The sequence below is a fragment of the Stegodyphus dumicola genome, chromosome X2 (genome assembly GCF_044657685.1).
Source record: "Stegodyphus dumicola isolate Sdum_Otavi_A_Nest chromosome X2, ASM4465768v1".
In the NCBI taxonomy this organism is placed as follows: Eukaryota; Metazoa; Arthropoda; class Arachnida; order Araneae; family Eresidae; genus Stegodyphus; species Stegodyphus dumicola.
In genome coordinates, this window is record NC_140781.1 from 133,021,015 (window position 1) to 133,045,834 (window position 24,820).

The window sequence follows — 24,820 nt, forward strand, 5'->3', positions numbered from 1 at the left end:
TGAGAGAGGACCGTCTGTGAACATTATTTTGAGCCATAAGGGGTAATTAATCTTTCCTGAGTATCTGTTCTCTGTCTACGGAACTAAAGCGATTATTCACTTACCAGTTCTCAAAGTTCCACACATTTATCTGTAAATTATAGGTTGGAACATTACAAGGTTAGTGTACTAAACACAGCTGATTATGATTCTTGTCATGTAATTTATATGGTGATTGATTTCTTTTATTAAAAGACAGTGAAGTATATTTGCAAACAACATTAAATAAATGGTCTTATAAACTACAATTCTGCCAAAAAAAGTAGCATTTTTTATATTTTTGCAAGACCGTGTGCAATATGATACGTTTGAAGGCCGTGTGATGCATGGATCCTTGGTACGATAGCATTTCGAAGCACCGTAAAAAATAATTTGTGTCAAATTCTTAGGGAAGGAAGCAAATCGAACTTGAAAGAATTGCTAACTGAATTTTTGAGAGAAAGGTGAAAGAAATGTTTTTAAAATAACTTCGACTTTTCCTGGAAGGGTGTTTTAAATAAATGAAAAAAAATATTGTGAAACTTATCTCTTTCCGGTGCATTTATACAGTTATATTAACTGTTGAGTTATTGTTGTTAAGTTATATTACCTGCCGAGGGTTTCACTCCTTGGAACAACAACAACAACTGTTGATTCTCCTATAAGTGTTTAGTATATTTATGGGTTAATAATTGTACATTATTTTCATCAGTCACGTAACCTTTTATTTACTGTCTACCTTTAGATGATTACCATAGACATTAAAAAAATAAGCTATAATTCATAATTTTATATGCCAGTGCAATTAAAAATAATAAGCACCAAAACGTTACAAATAGATAACTTTAGTATGTTTAACGTAAAAATGTTCCAAACGGTAAAGGAAACATTTCTTAATCAGCTTAATATATGATTCTATTTCTGTTTCAGATTATAGAACAATATTTTGGAGGATGATACTACCGAACAGCGAAGTATCAAGTATGTAATGTGATATTCGGGAAAATTATGTTTTCTACCTGAAATTCTATCTTCCCTAAATGCGAGAATAGCACCTGTTGCTATAAGCAGCGCTGCACATTTTATTAACCTTTATGCAAGTCTAACCAAGAACCGCATGTTATGCATGTCCTAACCGCAGCCGAGCAAGCAGATGTAATTAGAATATAACAATACCAGAGAACTCGCAGATAGGTCCAACTGCGTACTGGATCCTCTCTATACTGACTAAAGCTCCATAAAATATTCATAATATTTAGATAATAGTCAGAATAAACCTACGTAAACAAAACGCGTATCTAATTCAATGTTGTAAACATGAGTCACTAATCCATTGCCAGAAATCCATTCTGATATTAACGTGATGCCTATGTATGTCAGTGTGAAAATTTTATTCTAGAGTTTATTCTTTCGAATAGACTAAAAGCAGTGTACATATTACGAATTTTGCTCCGCCACTTTTCTGACCGCATAATATAATGCCCCACTTTGTTTAATAAATAATCGATCATAATTGGAAATTTCTTATTGAATATTTGAGCTTCAATACGAAATTTCATTTATACAAATGGGACTTAATCTCAAGCATTATCTATAATTTTTATTATGTCATCACAGATATCAGAACACGTATCGTTTTCATTTAATCCACCGTCTTATTTATTCATGAGCCAAAGTTCTCAATTTTTTACACCAGTCTGTGATATATATATGTAATAAAAGTACAATTTTGGAAGCATCGATGTAAGACCATTGAGATGTAAAAGCGTAGCAATGTTGTTTAGCGTAGATACTTGATGCTTAGAGCATCCATCCATTTTGAAGAAGAAGGCGTCGAGCTGGATTAAATTCCATATTTATTTAAATTCACATCTGTGACCACAATTCACTTAGCACTCCAATCGTGACTATTTTCAGAACATTTACAATTTTGATACTATGGAGACAGAAGCGATCATAGTAGCACATAGATAATTGCAACAGCGTCTTATCAGGATGAAAGCGTAAGCGAAAGGGAAAGAGTATTGCAGTAGTAATGTAGAGGAAGAAGGGGGGGAGTCAAAAAGTTTTGGTTTACAATTATTTTGATTGGGCAAGATGTATCTGCATTAAGAGTTACGTAAGATCGCATGATTAATTTGAATGACGCAGTTTAGACTTATAGAGCTATTTTTGAGAGAGAGAGAAGAAGTCCCTAAATTAAATAAAAGATAAAAGAGGTTACAGCCAATTAAATTTATAAGTTTGCTTTCATATTTCTTATCTTGCATATATGTAACAGATTTTTGTTTCAAGGTCAAGAAAAACCCCGTACTTACTCAAATTTACTTTGTACTGACAGATTGACAGAACTGGGTTTGTACATTCTTTCTCTTCGTTTTCGATTATAAATAAAACTTTTTTTTATTGCAGTCATTTAGGTAAGCACATGATTCATAAAGAATCAAAATGCATTGCTGTTAATTAACCTCCGGCTAAATAGCTTTCATTCAGTGTTCTACGAATTGATCTGTGTTGAGCCACATGCCTCTACAAAAGCTAGTGAACATTATAATTTTTAGCTTCTTTAAGTTGTAAAGCTTGGCTTATTATTTTATTTATTGTTGCTACAGAAGTATGTAAAGAACATTTATTTCGGAGTCGGTGGAGATGGTTTAACTTTATAAACATTAGAACCAGTACGCACCTTTTTCGGGTATTCATTTGGAGTTTTCTTTCAATGTAGAGTAATGATTGACGGTTTTTCCTTTTCCGATTAACAAAGTTGCTTATTTTTTAATTAGAAAATTTAATAACATGCATTTCAAAACATTTTGAATTATGGAAAATTAATATTTCTCTTCCGTAAGCGCAAAAAGATATCCTTCTGTTGAACGCTTATTTACGTGCAACATTTTGAACGAAAAATAAATTTAAAAGTAGCTGATGATGTTTCTCATTTCAAATAATAAGCTGTTAACTGAAAATTTTATTTCAAACATTCGCGTTTCTAAAATTTATACCAAAATTATTCTAAAAATGCCCACTGTTATTAATTATTTTTAATGCTAGCAAATGCAGTAACATCAGAAGACACTTTTAATTACATCTTTACAGTTTCGAGCTTTTTGCTAAACAGTGCGATAAATATGGCTGTGCTAACTTCAGGAACAAACAGGTAGGAAAACTTACACATGTCAATAGCACATAAATTTCAGAAATTTGTAATGAAATTAGTATAGAGGTAAAATTATATTTTAATCAAACATTGATTTTCTTCGAAGCGAAAATGATCTAATTATTGGAACTCAGAAACAACAACAAAAGTAATCAGGTATAAAATTTATATTTACTATATCTTCCATTTTAATATAGTATTTGCATCTAATGGCACAAAACAGGACTGCGGTATGTTCAGAAATAAATTAATAAATGTGAATGAAATAAGCTTGTTGATTCTTGTACCTTAAATAACATATTATTATGATGCATTTCGCTTTCCAAACGTTTTGCAAATTTATGTAAGGCTTCAGCAGAAAGAATATATATATATATGTAGCGAGATATTTGGATTTCTAAATTTCCTTAATAAAAACTCTTACACACATATTTTATAAGGTTCTTTTCCTTTTTTATTTCTAAGATGAAAAATTCATCTTTCAAAGAATAAAGAGGGAAAAAGTATTTTGATACATTTTAAACCCGAAAAGTAGCTGTCGAAATAATGAGTTAATATTTTGGAAATTTCTTGGAAAAAGCGGAAGGATTATTGATCGGTTCCATTGACACATAATTCGGCTATTTCAGGAGAACGATACAGTAAATTTAATTTTACTGAAGCTTTCAGAATTTAAAAATACTCAAACATGTGCCAGCAGATCAATGACTAAATGTGTACCAATGATGTGATGTAGTATTTGCAAGGTAAAAACTGTGATAAAGGCTTATCTTCATGCTTATTACTAAACACTCCATTGTATTTATTTCCCTTATAGAATATAACGCATGTTTGTTTCATATAATAGTATGTAAGTTTTTTTTTCTCCCTACCGCGTGCCTTCGTGGTGTAATTAGGAAATACTTTCGGCTAGCAGTCGGGAAAGTTCATGAGTATATGATTTCGAGACAAAAGTTCGAAAAAGGACTGCGCTTTTTCACGTCTCTTACTCTGAAACAAACCTGACGACTTTGCAAGTGACATCTGAATCAGAAACGAATTCATCACCACCAGGATTTCGTGATTGGTTCTCTTCCTCCCTAGTGTAGGAGAATGACCATTTCCAAAATGAAATGCCTAATGGTCTCTATAAGTTACAATTTATTAAAAGGCGCATTTATTAATTCATTCGATTGACAATGATTTGCTATAGCTGTGTAATATGCATGATCGCTTAATAAATTAAAATTGTTTTTAATGTATTGCTGTAGTTCCCTTATTAAGTATTAATACGACCCTTTACCGAGGAGAGAACACTGATGAACCATTAGCACAAAACAACAATGATGGCATCTCTTTTATAAGATTTAGATCAGGTTTTGCGTAAGAGATCTGGAAATATTTAATCAGAAAGAAGAAACATCCACTGATTCGATAGACCGGGATCAATTTTCATCGGCCTGCTCACGAAGTACTTTAAACAGATTTTATTGATGTTGAGGCCTCGATTTCGTATAGTATAGAAGAGACTTAGTGCTTTAGATGAGCTCATTGATGGAATTTCCAATGAATATTTAATCACACGCTACTAAGAGAGAGACAGGAGAAAATTATCATTGGAGTCTTCGAAGCCAATAGCGTGAAGTTCATCTTAATATTCCGTAGTGATTTGCCATGGTTCGCTTCTGTTAATTAACATTTTCGTTATGCTGCCAGATGTAAGGATTCACAGCATTCAAGCATACATTCTGAGATTTTAAACATCTAGTGCTCGTTAGTTTTATTCTGAAAGTTATGTCCATAATTTGAATCTCATAGCATGATCGCAACATCTGCTTAACGCTGCTTGTAGTCGAATGAAAATTCAACTAAAGCACTTTCCCAGAAATTACCATTTCTGTAGAGCAAAACAATCTGCAGTTTTTTGGTTGATGTCTTTGCTTCCAAATTTCCTTGATGAGGTAAATGCATAAATACTCTATAATTACGGTAGATGAACTAGTAGAAACATTCTTGTTGCGTTTAATATATTCAGGTATCAGGTCTGAAACAAAACACATACCTTTCAAAGCAGTTTTACAAAAACAAATCATTTACTTCGCAAGCCCTCTAAATTTAGGTAAATATTTTTATTTGAGCTATCTTTTCAAACTCAACGTTATTCCTGAACTATTCAAATTTTGTTAGCATTTAAGAGATCAAAATATAAAATAGTACAAGATACAAAATAGACTTAATAATACAGCAGTCAGTAACTAGGAAAATACCACATAGTTGACATCACGCCTTGAACGTACTAAAATTTAAGAATCTTTAATTTCCCAAGTAGCACGACGATGTCGTAATGACGTAGCAATATTGTCACTTATTATGTTGCATTATGTCGTCTTTAAGAAGTCCAGATGTCCACAAAATTCCACGCTTTTGCGAACGTCGTCTAAATTTTCTTTTACGCAAAAATTTTGCTTTCGCGCCTTTACCTACCACATTCTTCTCTCCAAAACGTAGGATGTTAGATTGTAACGACGTCATATTGAGATCTTTTAGTGACGCCTTGTTGTATTCGAAATTTATCTTTTTTGCTGCGTTACTACTACGTTTTTTTGCAAATACAACTCCGATTTAACTAAAACATTATACTTAATAAATATGTGTCAATTAATTTTCAAACTGATTGCATTTTTACCTCCGGAAGATCCTTTTCTTGCTTTCTGATCCTGAAAATGGTCTACTAACTAATTTTCAGGAATGTTCGTCTAAAATTGTATATTTTAATAAATAATTTATTAGATAAATGTAGTTTAATAAAACTGAGTAGAAACTACAAATTTATTCAGGTCTTATATGCAACTTCTAAAAATGTCTAAACATCCTTGAATAATTGTTTACAGCTCTAATGAAAATATTTTTAAAACAGTGAGCATAGAAAAGAGATCTCTTGTGATAAGATCTGTTACCTAGTTTGAACGATTTACTACATTAAAGAAGAAAGAGTTTAATAAATTAATATATACGTATAAAAATGAGATGTTTTTCTCTTAGATTAATGCAGACATGCTAAAACATTAAGTCACTGCAGTGCAAAATAACACCAATGTATGTTTATTTTTGTTGGACATACATGCATTTTATTCGTGTATAGACGAAATTTTAATTTTTCTTTGTATTATATTCTACATGTGTGTCTTTAAACTTGTATCTACTTCCTTGTTTTTTGGTTCATCTGAATAAACTGTATATTTATTTAACATAAAATTCCATATTTTAAAAATGTTAATTAGATAAAATCGTTAATAAAATAATGACCTTGAATAAAAGCTAGAAATTTGTTCAGTTCTTTAGTATACAACATAAACTGCTAAATAACATAAGCATCGTTGTAATAAACTGCTTATTAGACCAAATGGCGTTAGGCAAAAAGGCTATTAGTCTCAAAACGGGATTTTGTTTTGAATCAATTTTTGATTTTTCAATGATTTTGCTTTGGAAGTCTGAATCACTTATCAAATTGTTGCCAACAAATATTATCGCCATGTATTATATTTAAAGAAATTAAATAATGAAGAATCTGCATGAATGTATACATGTTTCTCGCATTGTGAAAAAACAACGGCACTTAGAGCCATCAAATTTTGAATAACGTAGCCCTTGACCCGAATATGAGCACCTGGAAGCTCAATTTTAGAATTTCGAATTTGTTTTAATGTCTATTTCATATTTTGTAAACCTTTAACGAATTTTTTATTAAAAACCTCAATGATTTCAAAGCAAGCAGTGGCAACACAGGGAATAAAACATTTTTATGTTCAGCGCGAGAGACCCTCTATCGGAAATTCTAAAGATATGCAGTTTTTAAATATTTTAAGTGGCGTTAGCTCAAATGTTCTCGAAATGTGTATATGTCTGTAAATGAGAAAAATGCCCACCTCGGCGTAATATGAAATCTGAAAACTGTCAGTTTTTAAATTAATTTTTTTACTGATTCTTATTATATTTGCTTATAGAAAGCCTTAATGAGTTTAGAAAATGGATCTCCAATGAGCCCTGTTCCCGTCAACAGTCTATTACGAAATAAAAATTTCGTAAATTAATACATATGTTAAAGTTTTGAGTTTTAAATACTTTTAATTTTACTAATACTACATTTTAACTTTTATTCAAATTCCCCGCCTTACCTTAATCTTTTCTCACATTTTTTTAATTGTCTACATTTATTATTTTAATTATCTGCTGGGATGGGACTATTACACAAACTGTCAATTTTTATCATTTTCAAGATTTGAAAGAATTTTTTAATGGCAAATTGTATTTTGATAAATCAAAATATTCGAATTAATCGCAATGTTTGTACCTTATATTCGCATCTCGCACTGTATAAATAACAGTTTTAAATAACAAGCGAAAAGGCTTTTACAGTTCTGTTTTCCTCCTTTGTAGACACTTTTCTAAATGTATTATACTAGAAATATTATGAAAATATATAAATGAAAATTCCTTTCCAATGCGAATAGCAACACTAAATATTATCATAAACTTTACAGTAGTCCAATGTGATTTTCTGTAAACTATATATCATTCAAAATCTATATGAAAATTCCCTAATAAAAAGTCTTGTAATCAAATTTTTCAAACCAAGTATTACCATAAATTTTGATAAATCTTATCAGTTAATGTAATTAGCATATGAAATTAAATCTGCAAATTCTAAATAAAATTTAGAAAAACAACCAGTAAATATGTGGTTATGGCTACCTACTTATGAACTGATTTACAAAATCTTCAGCATCATGTTTCGATATTTTTTTTCTGAATAATTAATTTGATTTTATTTATAAACAGTGAAACTAGAATTCACATTTATCACATACTGCTAATGAAACCCACATTAACATACGCTGTGTTCAAAATTTGAAATTTAGGAAATTCTCTTGACAATATTAATTGTACCTAATTCCATTATCTTCTCAAACAACGAAATGTGTAATAAATATCACATGATAAAATAATGAAATTTTTAAGTGCATTAGCAGATAGCACTTAAAATGAGAAACATCAGCGTTATTAGTTTTTTTCAAATGTTTAAAAAGAGATGCATTGAAGGTGTATTTTGGTAACTTATAACAGCTTATAACAGGACTTAAAACACCTTTTGTTTTAATATACTTAAAAGGCTAATAATATGACACTTTATAAAGTTAAATAGCAGATTTTACAGACCTAGAAAGTACTTAGAGTATAAATTTCTAACTAAATCACCTAAAAGAAATATTTAAAATGCAATCCAGGTACAATTTAAAAAATTTTTGAGTCAGTTATCAGTTTCATCACTAAATGGTTTTGGAAATTTAGGTTACTGAGATAATTATATCTCAGTAACAAAACCCATAATAGCGTGATGAGCGTTTTGAAACACATATATAGCTGTAAGGATTATATTAATTTATCTAACAGTTACATTTTGAGTTAAAGTTACTGCCCTATCTTTTCTTAATTTCAAGCTTACAACTTCCGGCCAGAACGCATTTTTAGAATCGCGTTTGAATGCAAATGAGGAGAAGTACTTAACTGTGAAGTTCTACTGACTTTGTTAGAGAGTTCTGGCTAGCGCGCGTCCGCCTTTTTAGAGTAATTTCTCTTAAGCTGTTATGATGCTCGGCCGTACTGTAGGCCCTTGATACCTTCGCCGTTATTTAGCATTAAGGGGCCAACTCTGTTATAATATTGATAGCTTCGGCTATATCGTTTTAGTTAAGATTAGTTAAAATTCTTAGTTTTTGAGTTCAAGCCCGAGGGAAGGCTTTATTGTAAAACTCCAAGAAGGAGTTCTGTGAACCCTTCCCAAATTTTATTTGCTGTCTCACGAACTCAAGCGATTATTCGCTTACCAGTTCTTAAGAATCTTCAAATTTAAGTGTAAGTTAAAAGTACACAGGTCAGAATCTTACATAGCTATAAATTTCCTTTCAAATTTAAGAACATGCAAGTCATGAAAAGGAAATAGTAATGCGTTTATATGTACTAAACTTGAAGTAACTGTATTTTTGCCATCCAATGTATATTAAACATGTTCCGTGTATACTCAAATATCTTTTTAAAATTTTATAAGTACTTGATATTTGTTTGATTAACTATCTAGGCAGAAACGAAATGTATGAAACTATATTTGTTTTGCAAAATTGGATGCGCATCCAACAAAAAAAAAAGTAATTAATAAAAATGTAAATTTATTGAATATTAGTATCACTAAATGTTTTTGCAAATTTGGGTTACTGAGATATTTATATCTATTTACTTAGAAATAAAATAAATCTTCCTAATATCACAGCACACAGTTGCATTTGGGTAAAGTAGTAAAATGTACTGTAAAATGTAGAATTGTTGATTTTGATCACGTTTGGATCTATTAAATTACGTAAGCGATAATTCTACCTTCTAAACATAAAACAACTAACTATGTTTGAAATCAAGCCTCGGTAGGAACGTTTACTCAATAACATCGCAATTACGTAATATCACACAGCCCACCGATAAATACAAGAATACGGTAATACATAAAGTTTACTGTAGCACAGAATAAAACACGTACAAGGATGTTGAATAATTGGTTTTTATACAATATTAAAAATGTTTAATTACCTTTTTCGCAGAAAAATGGTTAACTACGGACTGTTTGCTACAGGCTATATAAATTTCAGATTTTAAAGTTTGCTTCAATTCTCCTGATTGGCTCTAAAATGCTAGTGATTTCTCAGGAGTGACCTTGATACTTTCCGTCTCTACACACTCTTGCTTCTCTATACTTGGGCACAGTTTAGAGAACATTTAATTTATAAACATTAATTAAAACATTAATTTATTTAAAACATCTCTGAAGTTCAAAGATTAATATCATCTTCAAGCACTTACTTCTCTATCAGCTTTCTTAAATCTTATACGCAAAAGCAGGATAATAAGTTAAAATCTTAAGGCAAAATGCAGTTAAAATCTTAACTAAGTCCCTTAGTTAAAACGCTGTTAATTTAAATAAATGATAAACATCTAGTTACGCATAGTAATCTGAGATTACTAATATAGCTTTTAGACTAATGCGAACATTCCTTTAAAAGATGTCCATCCGAGGAATGAAATAATTAGCGTTCCTGCGAAATTTAGAGAAAAATTTTCCACTGGCGTGGAATTTTTTCTAAAATTGTAGGTTAGTTTTTCTTCGAAAAAATGAAGCAAAATGAATATTATTAAGCATTCTTAAGTGATACTACGAATTTCATTCTTATAATTCTTGATTTATTTAAGACTTCATTAATTTATTCCCCTCCTTTTTACATTTGCAAAGCAAATTAGCATCAAAATATTTTCGAAAATTCTCGGAAAGTACTTCACGAAAGGTACCCCACTAATCCCACCCCTTTTGCGACCTTTAACAAGATAAATTTATGAAGCTGTAGAGGATATATAACATTATGTTTACTTTTTAACAGAATATTTATTAACAAAGTATTAAATTTACGTATGTTATTAAATTTTGCGCCCATCTATAAATTAATAATAAAATAAATTTTGATTTACAGAAAATAAATTTCATATTTTATTTTTATTTAAAAAATGCCAATTTTTAAAATATTTAAAATGCATAAATTAACAATAATTTATACTACATTATTTTATTTTTAAACACTATGCTTTGAGATATATAAAAGCAAAACTTTTAAATATTAATCGATTTTTTATAAATTTTAATTAATAATTTTGCATGTTCTTTTTAGTATTAACCAAATTTAACACTTGATATTATTAAAATAGTATTTATATTCTTAGTCTAGATGCTGCTGTTTTATATTAATATATTTATTAATATAAAATTGAAACTGAAATTAATTAAAGGAAAATTACAAATTGAATTTTGATAACCCTGTCTGAAAGCGGTTGTTTCACGACGTTTCATCGACGTCGACAAATTGCCAAAATGCGGCGGCAGATCTTTTGCGTTTTTGCTACGCGGTAAAGACGCCGTAAAAGTTACTACGACCTCTTTGCAACCTATAGGACCATTTTGAGACTTCTTTACTATGCCTTGTGTTGATTGGGATCAGTGCTCATCTTAGCAGTGCACTTAGCTGTAGCAAAGATCGAAATTTCCCCTCACCCAAAGTGATAACTTGCTTTAAAGGACTAATATTAACACCAAGCCTAACTAAAACACTTAAGTTAAAATATGCTATTTTTTTACTGCAGTGAGAACTCATTAATATTCAGTTTGGAGTATTAATTATTGAAATTTTTAATTTGTTCCTTAACTCTCGAATGTGTCAAATCTCAGAGGAAATTATTCAGAATTATTACTATCTACAAGATCTGTGATATCGAAATATTCTAGAGCAGCGTTTTGTAATCTTTTCGATAAGTGGAACTCTATTTAATGTCCATTTTATCGTGGAACTCCTGGCTTGCTTCAATAGTATGGTTTTAATGCAACATTTTATAAGTGGATCATTTGCAACAAAAATGACAATTATATTTCAAATAAAATTTATTTTGCCTGAAAAAGTAATTTCACAATTAACCCCAAAATTATAAAATAACGTATTAAAACAGGACATTTAAATTTTAATGAGATGAATGGTACTGCTTTTTACTATTGCATATATACTAAAATTTGCGAGTCAGTTTCGGCATCAAGCCTGTTGTGGTATTTTTCTAATACATAAGCTGAGAATCCCGTTTCGAAAATACATATATGTGAGCTTCGCAAATACATATATAAGTACCGCAAATTGTTAAAGTACCAACATGGTCGTTTCTGACGATTGGAGATGTCCATCTTTAAAATTTTAAATTAATGCCATTAGTAGAATTCTACTAATGGCATTAATTTAAATTTTTCTTGCAACGTTAAACACATGTCACTTCAATAAAAGTTTTGCATTCATTTACTGACATGATCAAAGATCGTACATTGGCAATAAATGGGTTTTTAATGCACAATTCATTTTGATATTTAACCGCTATCCATTTGGAAAGTACTGGTTAAAAGTTTCATTGAAACCTTTCAGGTGCTGAATAATTTCTTCAATAAATCTCTTCCCATTTCAACTCCTTCCTCTTCAGAAAAATCGTTTATTGTTGAGAAATAATCAAAGGTTTTGAAGCTCGCACAAACTGTCCAAAATTCCAGCTCTTTCTTGAAAGAAAGAATATTTTCGTGAGCGTAAATACATTTACTTGTTTGCTCTGAAGAGTAAATTAAGTTCATTGATCTTTGTAAAAGTTTCACTTGAATAAGCAATTTTAAAAAGCCAGTTTCTGTAAAATATTAGATGTTTCCTCGTTTCTTAGTTCAGAAACATGGGTTAGTAACTTTCCTCGAGATGGGATCTGACTTCAGTACGTAAATAATAAAAAAAATATGTACACTTCCTCTGTTTTCACATAGTAGTTTGAATGAACAATTATTTATAGGCTACGCTTTTATGTAGTTAATGGTTTTGAAAACCTCATCAAGAGCAGTGTCATAACGTTTAATAAAAAAGCGTCATGAGATTTTCCTCAACTGAGTAAGCTTCAGCACACTGAACTACCTGACAGCTGACTAACTGAGAAGCCTCAGTTGCATTTTCATTTGCAGCTTTTCTAGTTTGAATAATCAACCTTTTTAATTTTAAGGGATCATCACACTTTAGAATGAAGAATTAATTATTTTTCTTTTAACTCGCCATGAGGCGATTCCAAATGATAATGCAATTTAGCTGGAGCCATAGAGCTATTTGCGAAAACTTTGCTGCATATGAGGATTGTCATTCATGAATCTTTAAGACACATAACTTTCATTGTTCTTCCTAATCTTTTTAAGAACTGCTCTGAGTTTATTACTTATAGTTGGATTAAGTGGCTTAACTGCTTTTGGAGAGATTGCATTTGTATCACTCTCATTGTTACCATCCTTATCTTTAGTCTAAGAGCTAATCATTGCGTCTGAAGTAGAAGAATCAAGCAGAATCCTTTAGAATCAGTAAAATGCTTTAATACAGAGCCTTTTGTAAGCCATCTCTCCAACCTGATACAAAGTATCGAAAACGATTTTAATAAAAAAACGCGGTGACAGCTGTCTTTTAAACGCAAATAGTTTAAATGGTTACTTAGACTGATAATATTGTTAACTACGGTATATAAAACATAAACAAACTATTAACAGAATTTCTAGGTGTTAAGACTTCAAAGACAGAATACAACAAGTCGTCTCCATCTTTTGGATCATATGTTGCTTTATAAATAACAGTGATTCAATAAGCGAACCTTAGCAACTATTGCGGGTCACGTGATAGGATAATATTTAATTTGGAAAGTGCGCGTGATAGAATGTAGCCGCAAATTTGATTCTTCTTTGTATCTCTGTGTGTGTAATCGGCGAAAAACAAATGCTTGTCTATTGTCATTGGTTAGACTTGCTTATAATTCACATTATGACCTCCGAGATGCTGTGTTTTTTACTTCCAATCTTATAGAAGAATATGAGTCATATGATATTATATGATACAATGAAGTTTATTAATAAGCAAAAACCTTCAATCAGTTTATATTTTACACATAGACAAGCAATTATTATGTCAAGTTACTCGAAGCACCCTTTTATATTCAAATATAGGAGATTTCCCTGCATTTCCAGGTCTGTGAGATTCCCAATGTAGCGATCAATAAAGAAATAAGTCGCGGAATCACTGATTCCGGATGATTCCCCTGGGCAACTGCAGTAAAATACCAATAATTATCCTGATGGGAACGTCTCAACTTGCGACGTCAGGTATCACATTTGCACGGACTATCCAAATTAGTAAGTGCAAACAAAGGTTAGTTCTTCTTCTGATTTTTTAACTTCGTAGAGGCATTTAGTTTTATTGCTTTTTGTAAGTTACATTCTTGAATGTTATGAAAAAAGGCATGTAAGTAATGTCCAAGGAACCTTTGGATTCCGTGGAACACAGTTTAAGAAACTCTGTTTCAGAGGATATTATTTAGTACTGTTTCATTTTTTGTAATAAAATTCGAAGTACATTGTAGGCTGTAATTCACCTAAAAATAACCATTTACCATAGTAAGCTAGTTAAAATGAGTAGAGACTAAAAGTTATTAGTTATTATACTATTTATATATTAGTATACAGGTATTAGCACGAAGGAAACCAGCTCTATACCGTTGGTCCCCAGGTACAGTCCTCACATAGAATTGTTGTACTCCCAAGTATTCATATGAAAGCATCTGAAAGCAAATACAATAGAGTAACTCACTGAAGATCTGATAGATCACTAAAGGATCTCACACGGAGATATAATTGAAAATTATTTTTTTCCAATAAAACTAAACATATTTAGTTGGTTTTACTATAAGTTATTGTATTTAGATCACTTAATTTATTTTATTTTATATTAGAAATTTGTTTTAGAAAACAAATGAAGTTCGTATGTGTAATGATGTGTTATATCTGACCGTGTTATATCGTGCTATTTAGTTTTCTTATTCATTAACGTTTCGTAAAACATCTACAAAAAATTCAGGGTCATCTTGGTGTAAAATCTTTCATATACTGTAAACAACTTATCTACGGATAAATATATAGAATTTTCAGAAAAGTCTGCCTAGTCCATTCTGCCATATGTATTACCACTGAAAAGAAGTTTGTGTAAAATTATTTCTAAGTAACACTAGTATCACTCTCTCAATTTTGTTTTCACGCGTCGTTTCCTAAGGTTCAAAGTGGAGCGGAATATTTTGGGGCAAAACATAGATGCACTTTGGACCAGAAACTTATCTTATAAGCAAAGATGAAAGATACAGACTGGAAAATTTTATAAATATAACTAACTAAATGAGTTATTCTTTCCTACTCGAATACTGCATAAAAGATACAAAAGTTTTAAGAGAGAGTGTTTCTAGAAGATTTCTTTCGCAGTGGAAGTATATAGCACTGTATATAAGTCACTGTTTATAAAATTTCCACCCGCTGAAACCTATAAATAAAATATTCTGTTAATTTAGGACGCATATAATTTACTCGTTGTAAGAAATTTAAAATTAGTTTTACGGTAAAATTGAAGTTTACTAATTATTATTACACATGCATAATGTTTCGTGAATAGCTCTGACTTCATTACTTTGATTTACTTAAGAAAACGTTTTTTTCGTTCCAGTGGACCTCGAATAAATTTCTGTCAAAAACCAAAGGAGCCTCCAAATTGTACTAATATACAGGATGCGGCAGCGTTCGTAGCGTAATTTGACTTGCGTAGCACAATGACGTACTGCATGAATGCGCGCCAGCTCGTGCCGTATTCGTGTACTAATGAGCTGCCATTTCGAGTGTGACAGTGATATGGATCGTTGGAGTGCACAGTATCGTGCCTTTGCTGTTGAAAGTTATTTCAAGAATAACTACTCTGTTATTGCTACCCAGCGTCTATTTCGGCAACATTTCAACTTGAGACGTTATGGGAAAATTCTAGATGGACGGACCATTGCGACAGACATTTCCAGGTAGAATAATTTCCCGTTTTGGTGACATTTCCTAGCCGCCTCGCTCACCTGATCTTTCATGTGCAGACTTTGGGGGCACCTGAAGCAAGAAGTTTTCCGAACACGTTGTGCCACCATTTCTGAGTTGAAGGATCGCATCCGAACTGCCGTCGGCAATGTCCCAGGGATTACGTTACCCCGAGTTATGGCAAACTTCCAACGCCGCCTAGATGAATCTGTTGTGCAAAGGGGGGCATCATATTCAAAAAGTAATCCACGCAATGGACAATGACTTACACATTAGTAAATGGCATACCTTTAACTATTAATTGACATAAGAAGGTAATAAATAAATTACAGTTACTGCCTTAAGGTGTGTTTTTAATATCCTACTATGAACGCTGCCGCACCCTATATTATTAGCTTTTCTTGAATACTATTATTAATTTAAAGAAAATTATGAAAAGGGTTATTTTTTCTCTTTATACACCTTTGTTTCCTCTGAAAATTATTGACGAACTGAAGTTGCACACGTTTGGAAAATTGACCAAAACTGCACAATTAACGTATACCTAACTAATAAGGAACAGTGCCGAATTTACGCAATTGCGAAAATCGCAATTAGGAAGATCCTGTGTTTCAAGAGAACCCGAAATTGTAACTAATTAAAAAAAATAAATAGACCTTGCTTCTGAAGATGTATTTCTCCTAACGTTCAGGAGAGAGGAACCTTCGTTTCACAAATCCATCACTGACAAGCAGCTGGTAAAACTCTTAGAGCCAATCTTGTTAACCATACTATGATTCAAGGCCTGTTTACTTTCTATAACTTTTTAGTTAGAATTATACAATACATAAAAACTAGTAATCTATACATCTGCCGCCGCCTAGCCGATATAGTGGTTAGTAACGCTGACTGCACTACCTATAGGCCTGGACTCGATTTCAGGAGAAGGCATGGATGTCTGTAAGTGAATAATATCTGTGGGGTAAAAGAGCACTCAAAATATACTTGAAAGTCCTCTCGAGAAGTTAATGGTAGAAGAACAGAAGTGGAATACTCTGTGACACCTCAGGGTTTCTTTCACAAAATTGGAGCGGAAGCGTAAAAGTTAACGAGGTGTATCACTACCTGAATCTCATGTGGTACTACAGAAGTGCTGGCCTAGGTTCTATCTGTACCTATGCTATACATATACGATAAGAATTATACTACCCATGAAGAAGTCTTAAAGCATCCGGCCTGATGTGCTAAATTAAATGCGGTAATTTTCGAACAAAAGTTTGTATAGGAAACATTACTTGCAGCAATTCATTTCCAGTTCTGAATACATATTGAATATTATTAAAATAGAATATATATTAAGTAAAGCATAGCTCAGTAATTGCCTTAATTTTGTACTTAGGCTTTTGCTTCTATTTGTAGATTATATTATATAATGCTTAAGTGAAAAGGAGTAAGTTTTCCTAAAGAATATTTTCTAATATCTGGATGAAAATTTTCAATATATGTAATAGGAAAGAGGGTATTAAAATATTGCCTGCGTTTAGCTTTACTTCTTAATAATAATATGAAACATAGCGCTTCATCTTAGACATTGATCTTTTTTATTAACAAAGCTACCATGAGAGGGCGCTGTAAGGAAACGCGCGCAACCAGAATTTCCCGCTTTCTACCGATTCAGGCCACTGAGATTTCAACTTTGAAACAGCACGCCAGAGCTGCCGTGAAGCTGCGTTTCAGGCGGCATTTACGCTCTTGAAACTCACACTTCTGAATGTGGATTAACTTCAAAAACTTCGGAAGAGGGTGCTATAGAGAGTAGTGTCTGGAATATGATTTTCTTAAGTTTTCTGTCTCTAACTGCGTATTTTGGAGGTAAGTTTTATTTAATTGTTGAAAATTTCACTTTATGAAAGTAGAGTAAAAATCGCATTAAATTTTCCAGCTTTATGAATTTTTTTCTCGCGAAGGAATGCCTTTTTTTGTTTTTTTTTTTTAAATTTCAAGAGTATATAAAATGTATCATCATTCTTGATGCCATCATAAGTAGAAAGAACAAATTATTCGTCAAATGAATTAAGATATTTATCGCTTGTATTTAGTATCTTTCTTTGAGTAAGATTTCATAAAACTTAATATTCTTAAAAAAGTTACTTTATTAATATTTAAAAAATTGCTAATGTTGAAGCAAAAATATTAAAACAGTTTATCCTAGTGAAATTTGATACTTTAGCATAAAGTTTACATTCCCCCTTCATATATGAAGAATTTTGTTTCGCTCGAATAGTTAACCTTGATACATTGCTCATCAAATATTTAAAACATCTAAAATATTGTTTTCAGATCACCATTTTGAAAGTCAAATGGCATAATTGAAATAAAGTTTTTTTTACAGTTGGCAAAAATATATTTTAGTACAATAACTATAAGTTATAACTAAAAGTCAAAATAATGTTTTGTATATTGAAGAAATTAATTAAGATACTAACAAATGCTGATTTCTATTTAAATTAAGGTAGCTTACTATACATTTAGAAAATATTATTATACGTTTTTGCTATTATTATGAACTTTTATTAAAAGTGTTTTTAATAAAGTATTAAACTTTAAAAGTGTTTTTAATAAAAAAAAGTGTTTTTAATAAAAAAAGTGTTTTTAATAAAGTATTAAACTTTTAAGAATGCACTAAATTATACAAAGCTTTGAAGAATAGTTATGAATTACGTTTACAAAGTAATTAATGTAAAATTTGGTTACGTATGCATTGCGAGTATAATTATCAATATATAAATTGCACATATTCATGTAGATCTTTAATAAGAATACTTGCACTTATGTAAGTCAACATTAGCAAACATGGAGTTAACCTCTCAACAGATTGTTAGGTACATTTTATTCGCAAATGAGTACAGGAGGCATTAAAGAAATTTGTAATTTCAGTTTTAGGCTTTCATACTTTATATTTCGAACGAAAGTGCTTTTATGATTAAAATGTTTGTTTTAATGAACCAGCTAAAAATTTATGCTGAAATTTATAATGTTAATAAAAAAGGATACTTATTGCAATTTTTATTTTCTCTTTTTAAGCTTTTAGTTTGGAATTTATTTCAGCATACTTAAAGATGCTTATGCCTGTGTATTACTTATAGTCTAAATTCGTAAACTGTCAGTTATAATTGCAAACAAATGCATTTTCCCCCGTCTGGATGAAAGTTTTGAAAGAAAATAAAATGATGACAAAACAGTAGCTAGAATGTAAAATATTAATAGATAGCTGATTAGCAAGTAAATTAATCTCAAGGTACTTCTTTAATATTAAAATTATGCTTGCGTTATTATATGATTAAATATATGCACTACTTATGTAAATTACACTTAACTACAAGCACATTCTACTTGTATTTTCTGCTTTATCGTTCCAATGTCCAGTTCATATTTTGGAAGTTACTATAATTGCGAGACTGTTGTGAGGTTACTGTTCATACTTGCGTTTACAATGCAATTGGAATCTTAGTTCCCCGCATATGATATATATATATATATATAAGGCAAGTGTAAAAGTTATTGAATTAAAGATTACGTAGAAGGATAGATGTATTACAATTTTCGCTTACGAATGGAAAATATCTGACGCTATTCTGATTCAACAAACGCTCTTGAAGATAAGAAATACAAAGTAGAAGTAGCCACGGTACTCAAAGAAGCACTGAGTTGATTTTGTTTGCTTCAATTTAAGGACTTTTTACCTTTTCTTCTGCATTTTTTCAGGGAGTAAGTGGTAGCAGGTCCGGCTGGCAATCGGGAGTTCGAATCTAAACGAGGGCAAAGCTGATTTTCCATGTCTCCTGCGTCTCAGGTTCTAAATAGCTGTACAAGTTGCACCCGACCAAAAATTCGGACACAAATTCGTCACCATATTTATTTGACAGCTGTGTCTCCGCCTTACCCTCGTTGTCTTTTAAAGGGAGGAAAGGGTAAGGAATTTTCACCTGCCCCGCTGTGTGCTTTCGTGATGCAAATAGAAGTACGTCCGCCTAGCAGAGTTCACTCACGTACGGAGTTCTAATCACATTGAGGGCAAAGCTGATTTTTTGCGTTGCCTGTAAAACATAACAGATTCTACACAGGTAGTACTTCCGCATTCGTTTAACAACTTAAATATACCTGTTATTTGTTTTCTCAGAAGTCATAGTAGACTGTAAAGAAATAATTGTTTTTAATTATTACTATTATTATTATTATTAATTAGTATGTTTTTAATGACTGTGTGTCTATGATGCATAAATATGATGTCTATGATGCATACATATGCATCAAGACATAATTAAAGGACTAGATATTTATGATGTAGATACGCCACGAATATCTATAAGTGTTTTTTGTATGAGTATATTCTTTCCTTTTTTGTCTGATACAGTAGACTAGACGATTAACCAGCATGGTACAAACTTAACTGGCCTTTAATCGATTATGCCTGCTTAACCTGAGAGTGCGTACAAAATAGCATTTATAGCTTTTAGTCATTAAGAGAATGCGTTCATTTGTTGAATATAAATATTTATTAAGTATCAAGTTAAATGAAAGTAGCCGTAACTTCCACCTCATCTCATTTCTTTTTTTTTTCTTTTCCCCCTTTTTTTACTTCAGTTGCTGATTTGATGCAAAACCACGCCAAAGATAACAACCAATCTTTGAATAGAGATCTTTTAAAACTGTAACTAATAATGTTCCTATTTAATCTTGCATTCTGGAGCGTACGATCCTCGAGGTACATTTTCTTAGAATTCGCAACGGGTCTTGGATTTGCGGAAAAAAAATCTTGATTGAAATATTGCCAGCTAAAAAGAGATTTTACAAAAGGAAATTTAATATAACTGCTTTATTATCAAACGCGATTGAACACATACAGACTAACGGAAAGTTTATTTTATGCATTCTTATTTAAAAATGGATTATTTTGCAACTAAGTTGCCATAAAGATGTTGATATTTAATCTAATAAAACATTATAATTAATTTAATAATGATATGCTTTAAACAAATTTCGTAACGTATTTAAAGATAACCCACATACTTGCAAAGGAAATATGTTACAAGAACGACTAATTAGTTAAAAATGGTTTCTTGACTATAAAAGCAGTGAAGTTGTTTTTCAAGCATAATACCGGTTTTGATGAAATTTCCAACGTAACTAGAAAGAACAGCATATTATATTTTTTATATTAAATATCACTGATTTTCTTCAATATCAGAATTAAATAAAAAAAATATTCTTAAGCTCCAATAGAAATCACAAAATATTTTTAGCTGAAAACTTATGCACGGAATACGTTTCTTAAAATCAGAGTACAATTTTTTAATAATTGCTGATGCTTGTTTCCTTAATGTTTTATTTAAAAATTTTTGTATTGAGGCAATTTCCGTTCATTGACACGGCACATGTGGAGGAGTTTCTCTTCACTGCCTTCACGTATCTATAAATGTCGAAAACATTATTTATAATTATTAAGAATAGTTACCATTAATTTTAATTTACCATTAATTTAGCTAAAAATATTTTTCTAATGTTGAAATTTATATAATTCGGCATAACTTCTTCTTGATGATTTCTACGCCCAGCATCATACTTCTTTCGCAAACGCATTGCAGAAAAATGCTGCTACAACCCACCCTAGCGATTAGCTAGACAGATTTTACGAATGCCTTATTTGAAAGAAATTTGATATATCGACGGCTATTTATAGTGTTTAACGGTGGCTGCTTTAATAGAAGTGTCCCATTATAGAAGAGTTAAGATACTTAATTGCATGAAAGCACCGGATAGCTATTTAATTTAGGAGGAATATTCTCTTTGGAGGACTACGTAAAGGAAAATAATAAAGTAGTTAACATGAACAGTGTCTGTGACCTGAACGTTGAATTGAAATTAATTTTACTTTACTTATTAAGTATTTGATGGCTCAGATGTGTTAACATCCATGGTTACTTAAAAATACGTTGACATCCATAGTAACTATCCATACTTACATAGAAAGAAAAGCGATCTAAATAAAAGCGTTTATGTATTAGCCGAGGTACAAAACTGCATGTCATTAATTAAGATATCCTTTTCACATGCTCTTCTGCTTCCACAATGGTTAGTAAACCATCGGTTATTTAGAGATCTTGCGTTCAATCCCAAGCAAAAGCGCAGTTCCGTTTCAATTGTTCTTAGCTTCTGAATTCCTGAACATTCTATAATATATATTAGCTAAAACGTGATTGCAGGGGGGTCAAGTTATTCTGTTGTTGTAGTATTTATTTTATCTGATAACACTTCAGGTGATGCTTGTCTTTTGAACGATGGGTATTTAATTTAGACAATGGAGATGATAAGAACTAGCATGGTATTCAAATTTCAAATTATTCAGTCAAATTATAAGGTACTTTTTCCTTCCTTCCAGCATGGCTTTGGGGTGTAACGGTAGCAAACTCAGCGCGTATTCGAGAGGTCCAGGTTCGAGTCCTGGCGAGGGCATTGCACAGTTTTCTCATCTCTTGCTTCAAAATAACCTGAAGAATGTACAAAATTATTGCTGCAAATATGAACATATGTTATTTATTTATAATGAAGAATTACACTACTGTTAAAATATGCTGGAAACTATAATAATGTTTCCTTGCATATGAATTAGATTTTTGTAGTGTTTCGTGTTCTAAAGCAGGAAAATATTTTATTGATGATGAAGAGGATGAAGATGAAGATGGCTCTGTCTGTTATTTGCCAAAACCGTTAACATCTTATAGGAGACATTATTATTTTTGCTCAATTCTATTTCACTTTTGATCAAGAATATAGGGCAGCTTACGAAATGTACCACATGGTCTGGTTATTGTATAGTTTTGGCTTTAATTCATAGTTAATTGCCTGAATATGGAAAATTAAGTTAGTGAAGAATGTGTTTAATGTGTTCGTTCGTGTTCGCAGAATGTGTTCGTTTTGTTTCACAACCTCTTACAAATGAACCTTCCAAATTTACATTACCATTGATAAAAGTTGCAAATTACTCTTTATGAATAACATAACTAACGCATACAACTATCAATTCATCTGCCAAATTATTCATTTAAGAAAAAGGTCATGTAGTTTTATTTCCTTAAACAGAACAGATACATTAAACAGATACAGGAATGCAAATTTCTTTTCTTCTCTAGTTCAACTTCCAGATTATTGGATGCGAAATTGCGTAACCTGATACCCTCGGAAAGATGTAATGGGGTGAACGTACATGTCTTAAAATGATACTGATTGCATTAACATGCCTTAGCCAGTGTATTTTATAACTAACTTTAGTGTTCTTTTTTTATGTTATTTGTATAGACTATTACTCTTTTAATCAGAAATATTATATTCTTTTTAGTTTCTTCTATATATCAGTCGAGTGATAATACAATTAAACTTATTATTCTGACTTTTGGTACGTGCAAAGTACATTTTTCCTATTCTGAAATCAATTCAAGCATTATAAAACGTGAAAACATAACATCAGGAATGAGACCTCAAATACTCAAGCAACAATAAAAATAATAGCATTGAATTTGATACTTAAATATATAAAGAAGTAGAATATTATTTTAATACGAAATTAGATTGCTTTTTGAAATTGAATGTTCGTTTTTTGAAAATTCATAGAACTTAATCTCAAAAATGCTTTACTTTATCTGATCAACTTCAGAACTGCATCAAATAAGTAGCAACTTCTGTTGTTGTTTTTTCCGTACTACATGGAACAATGGTTGCCAGACCCTACTCCAAAGAGAGGTTGGATTTCTATTTTCCGCCCCAATTTTGAGGTAGAGGACCCCTAGGGGATCCGGGGGCCTCCCACCCCTCTCTCTTCTTCCACCAAACCGCACGAGAGGATTTTCGGCTCGCCGCATGTTTAGAGTGTCGCCATGCCGCACCGACACTATACATTCACAAACATGTATGTCTTCTCCGGGAATCGAACCCGGGCTCTTTGGTACCGCAGGAGGCTCCCCTGACCACTGTACCGTCTGAGCGACAGCAGCTTGTTCCTACACATATAAAAGCAAAAACTTTTGAATTTTCTTAGGAGACTTAAAAAAAAAAAAAAAAAAAAACGCTTTCAAAAATCTAACTTAAAGTCCTTTAAATTAAAGTCTTTTAAGTCAGTGCATTTATTTTCTGTCATATGTAAATATATTTTAGCAGCTGATGAAAGTTTAATTTCGATTGCTTTTAAGAAGGAAAAATATAATTCTAATATCGTTAAAAATAATAAAGAAATAGTTTCTCTTTTGGCAACTATTTCATTTTAAGAAACTTTAGGCTTCATTTCTAATAATCGTAAATATGAAGCACTCTTATTCGGAGGATTTTGAAAATTTCTTTTAAGTCAAGCACATATACAAGACGCTCCGAAAAGGTGTCTATAAACTTTATTTTCGTAGACATTGATCCAGTGTACGCAAGTGACGTTACAAAGTCCCTCAAGAAAGGTAGAGAACTATTCGGAAAGTTTTTTAACGTAGAGGCTGGAAAGTTCTGTAAAATAAATATCTATTTTTTTATAATTCTTCTCCTTAGATTTTCTAATTTCCGATTTTCTTCCTTAGAGAACTAATCTTAATAGTAATCTATTCAAAACGATCCTTACCTTTGTATGCAAAATTAGCAAATACAGGAAATGTTAGGGATTGAATATACTGACTTCGGCTACTGACCTTGAAAATATTAATGCCTCTACAAATTTTGCACAGAAGAATGTAAAACGTTTCTTTTTAATTATTAAAGCGTAATAAATATCTTATTAGCTATAATATTTCTCTACAGGGTTCTCGTAAAATTTTAAACTTTATATTTACATCAGCTACATTTAACCATAGTTTTTGAAAACATTTATACAGACATGCAAGAGGTGATAATTTAATTCGTGAAGTAACTGTTAAACTTCTCCCAGGAGGTTATTGTATAGAAATCACTTAAATGATCGTGTTTTGAACAAGTTTGATCGACAACTCATCTCTCAATTAACCGGAGTAATAACAGGGCCTATGTTAATGGATAACTCAAATTACGGTTAACAAAGAGCGGTTAAAAAAAACAGGAAACTTGATTGTAAGTAACTAAAAAGTCTCGGTGTGGGAGGGGTAGAAGTC

The 24,820-nt window shown here is 31.3% G+C and overlaps 1 protein-coding gene across 3 annotated transcripts in view; it reads left to right on the forward strand.

Annotated features, from left to right (window-relative positions):
* LOC118182818 (synaptogenesis protein syg-2-like) overlaps positions 1-24,820 on the forward strand; it is a 437,413-nt gene that overhangs the window by 54,294 nt on the left and 358,299 nt on the right. For 2 of the 3 annotated variants that reach the window (XM_035352207.2, XM_035352204.2), the window contains exon 1: positions 17,352-17,534. The exons of the other annotated variant lie outside the window; for it this stretch is intronic. In XM_035352207.2, coding sequence (XP_035208098.1) covers positions 17,492-17,534 — 43 coding nt within the window. In that variant the 5' untranslated portion in view covers positions 17,352-17,491. Of the gene's footprint in view, positions 1-17,351; positions 17,535-24,820 lie in introns of those variants that run through there. 3 annotated transcript variants of the gene reach the window in all.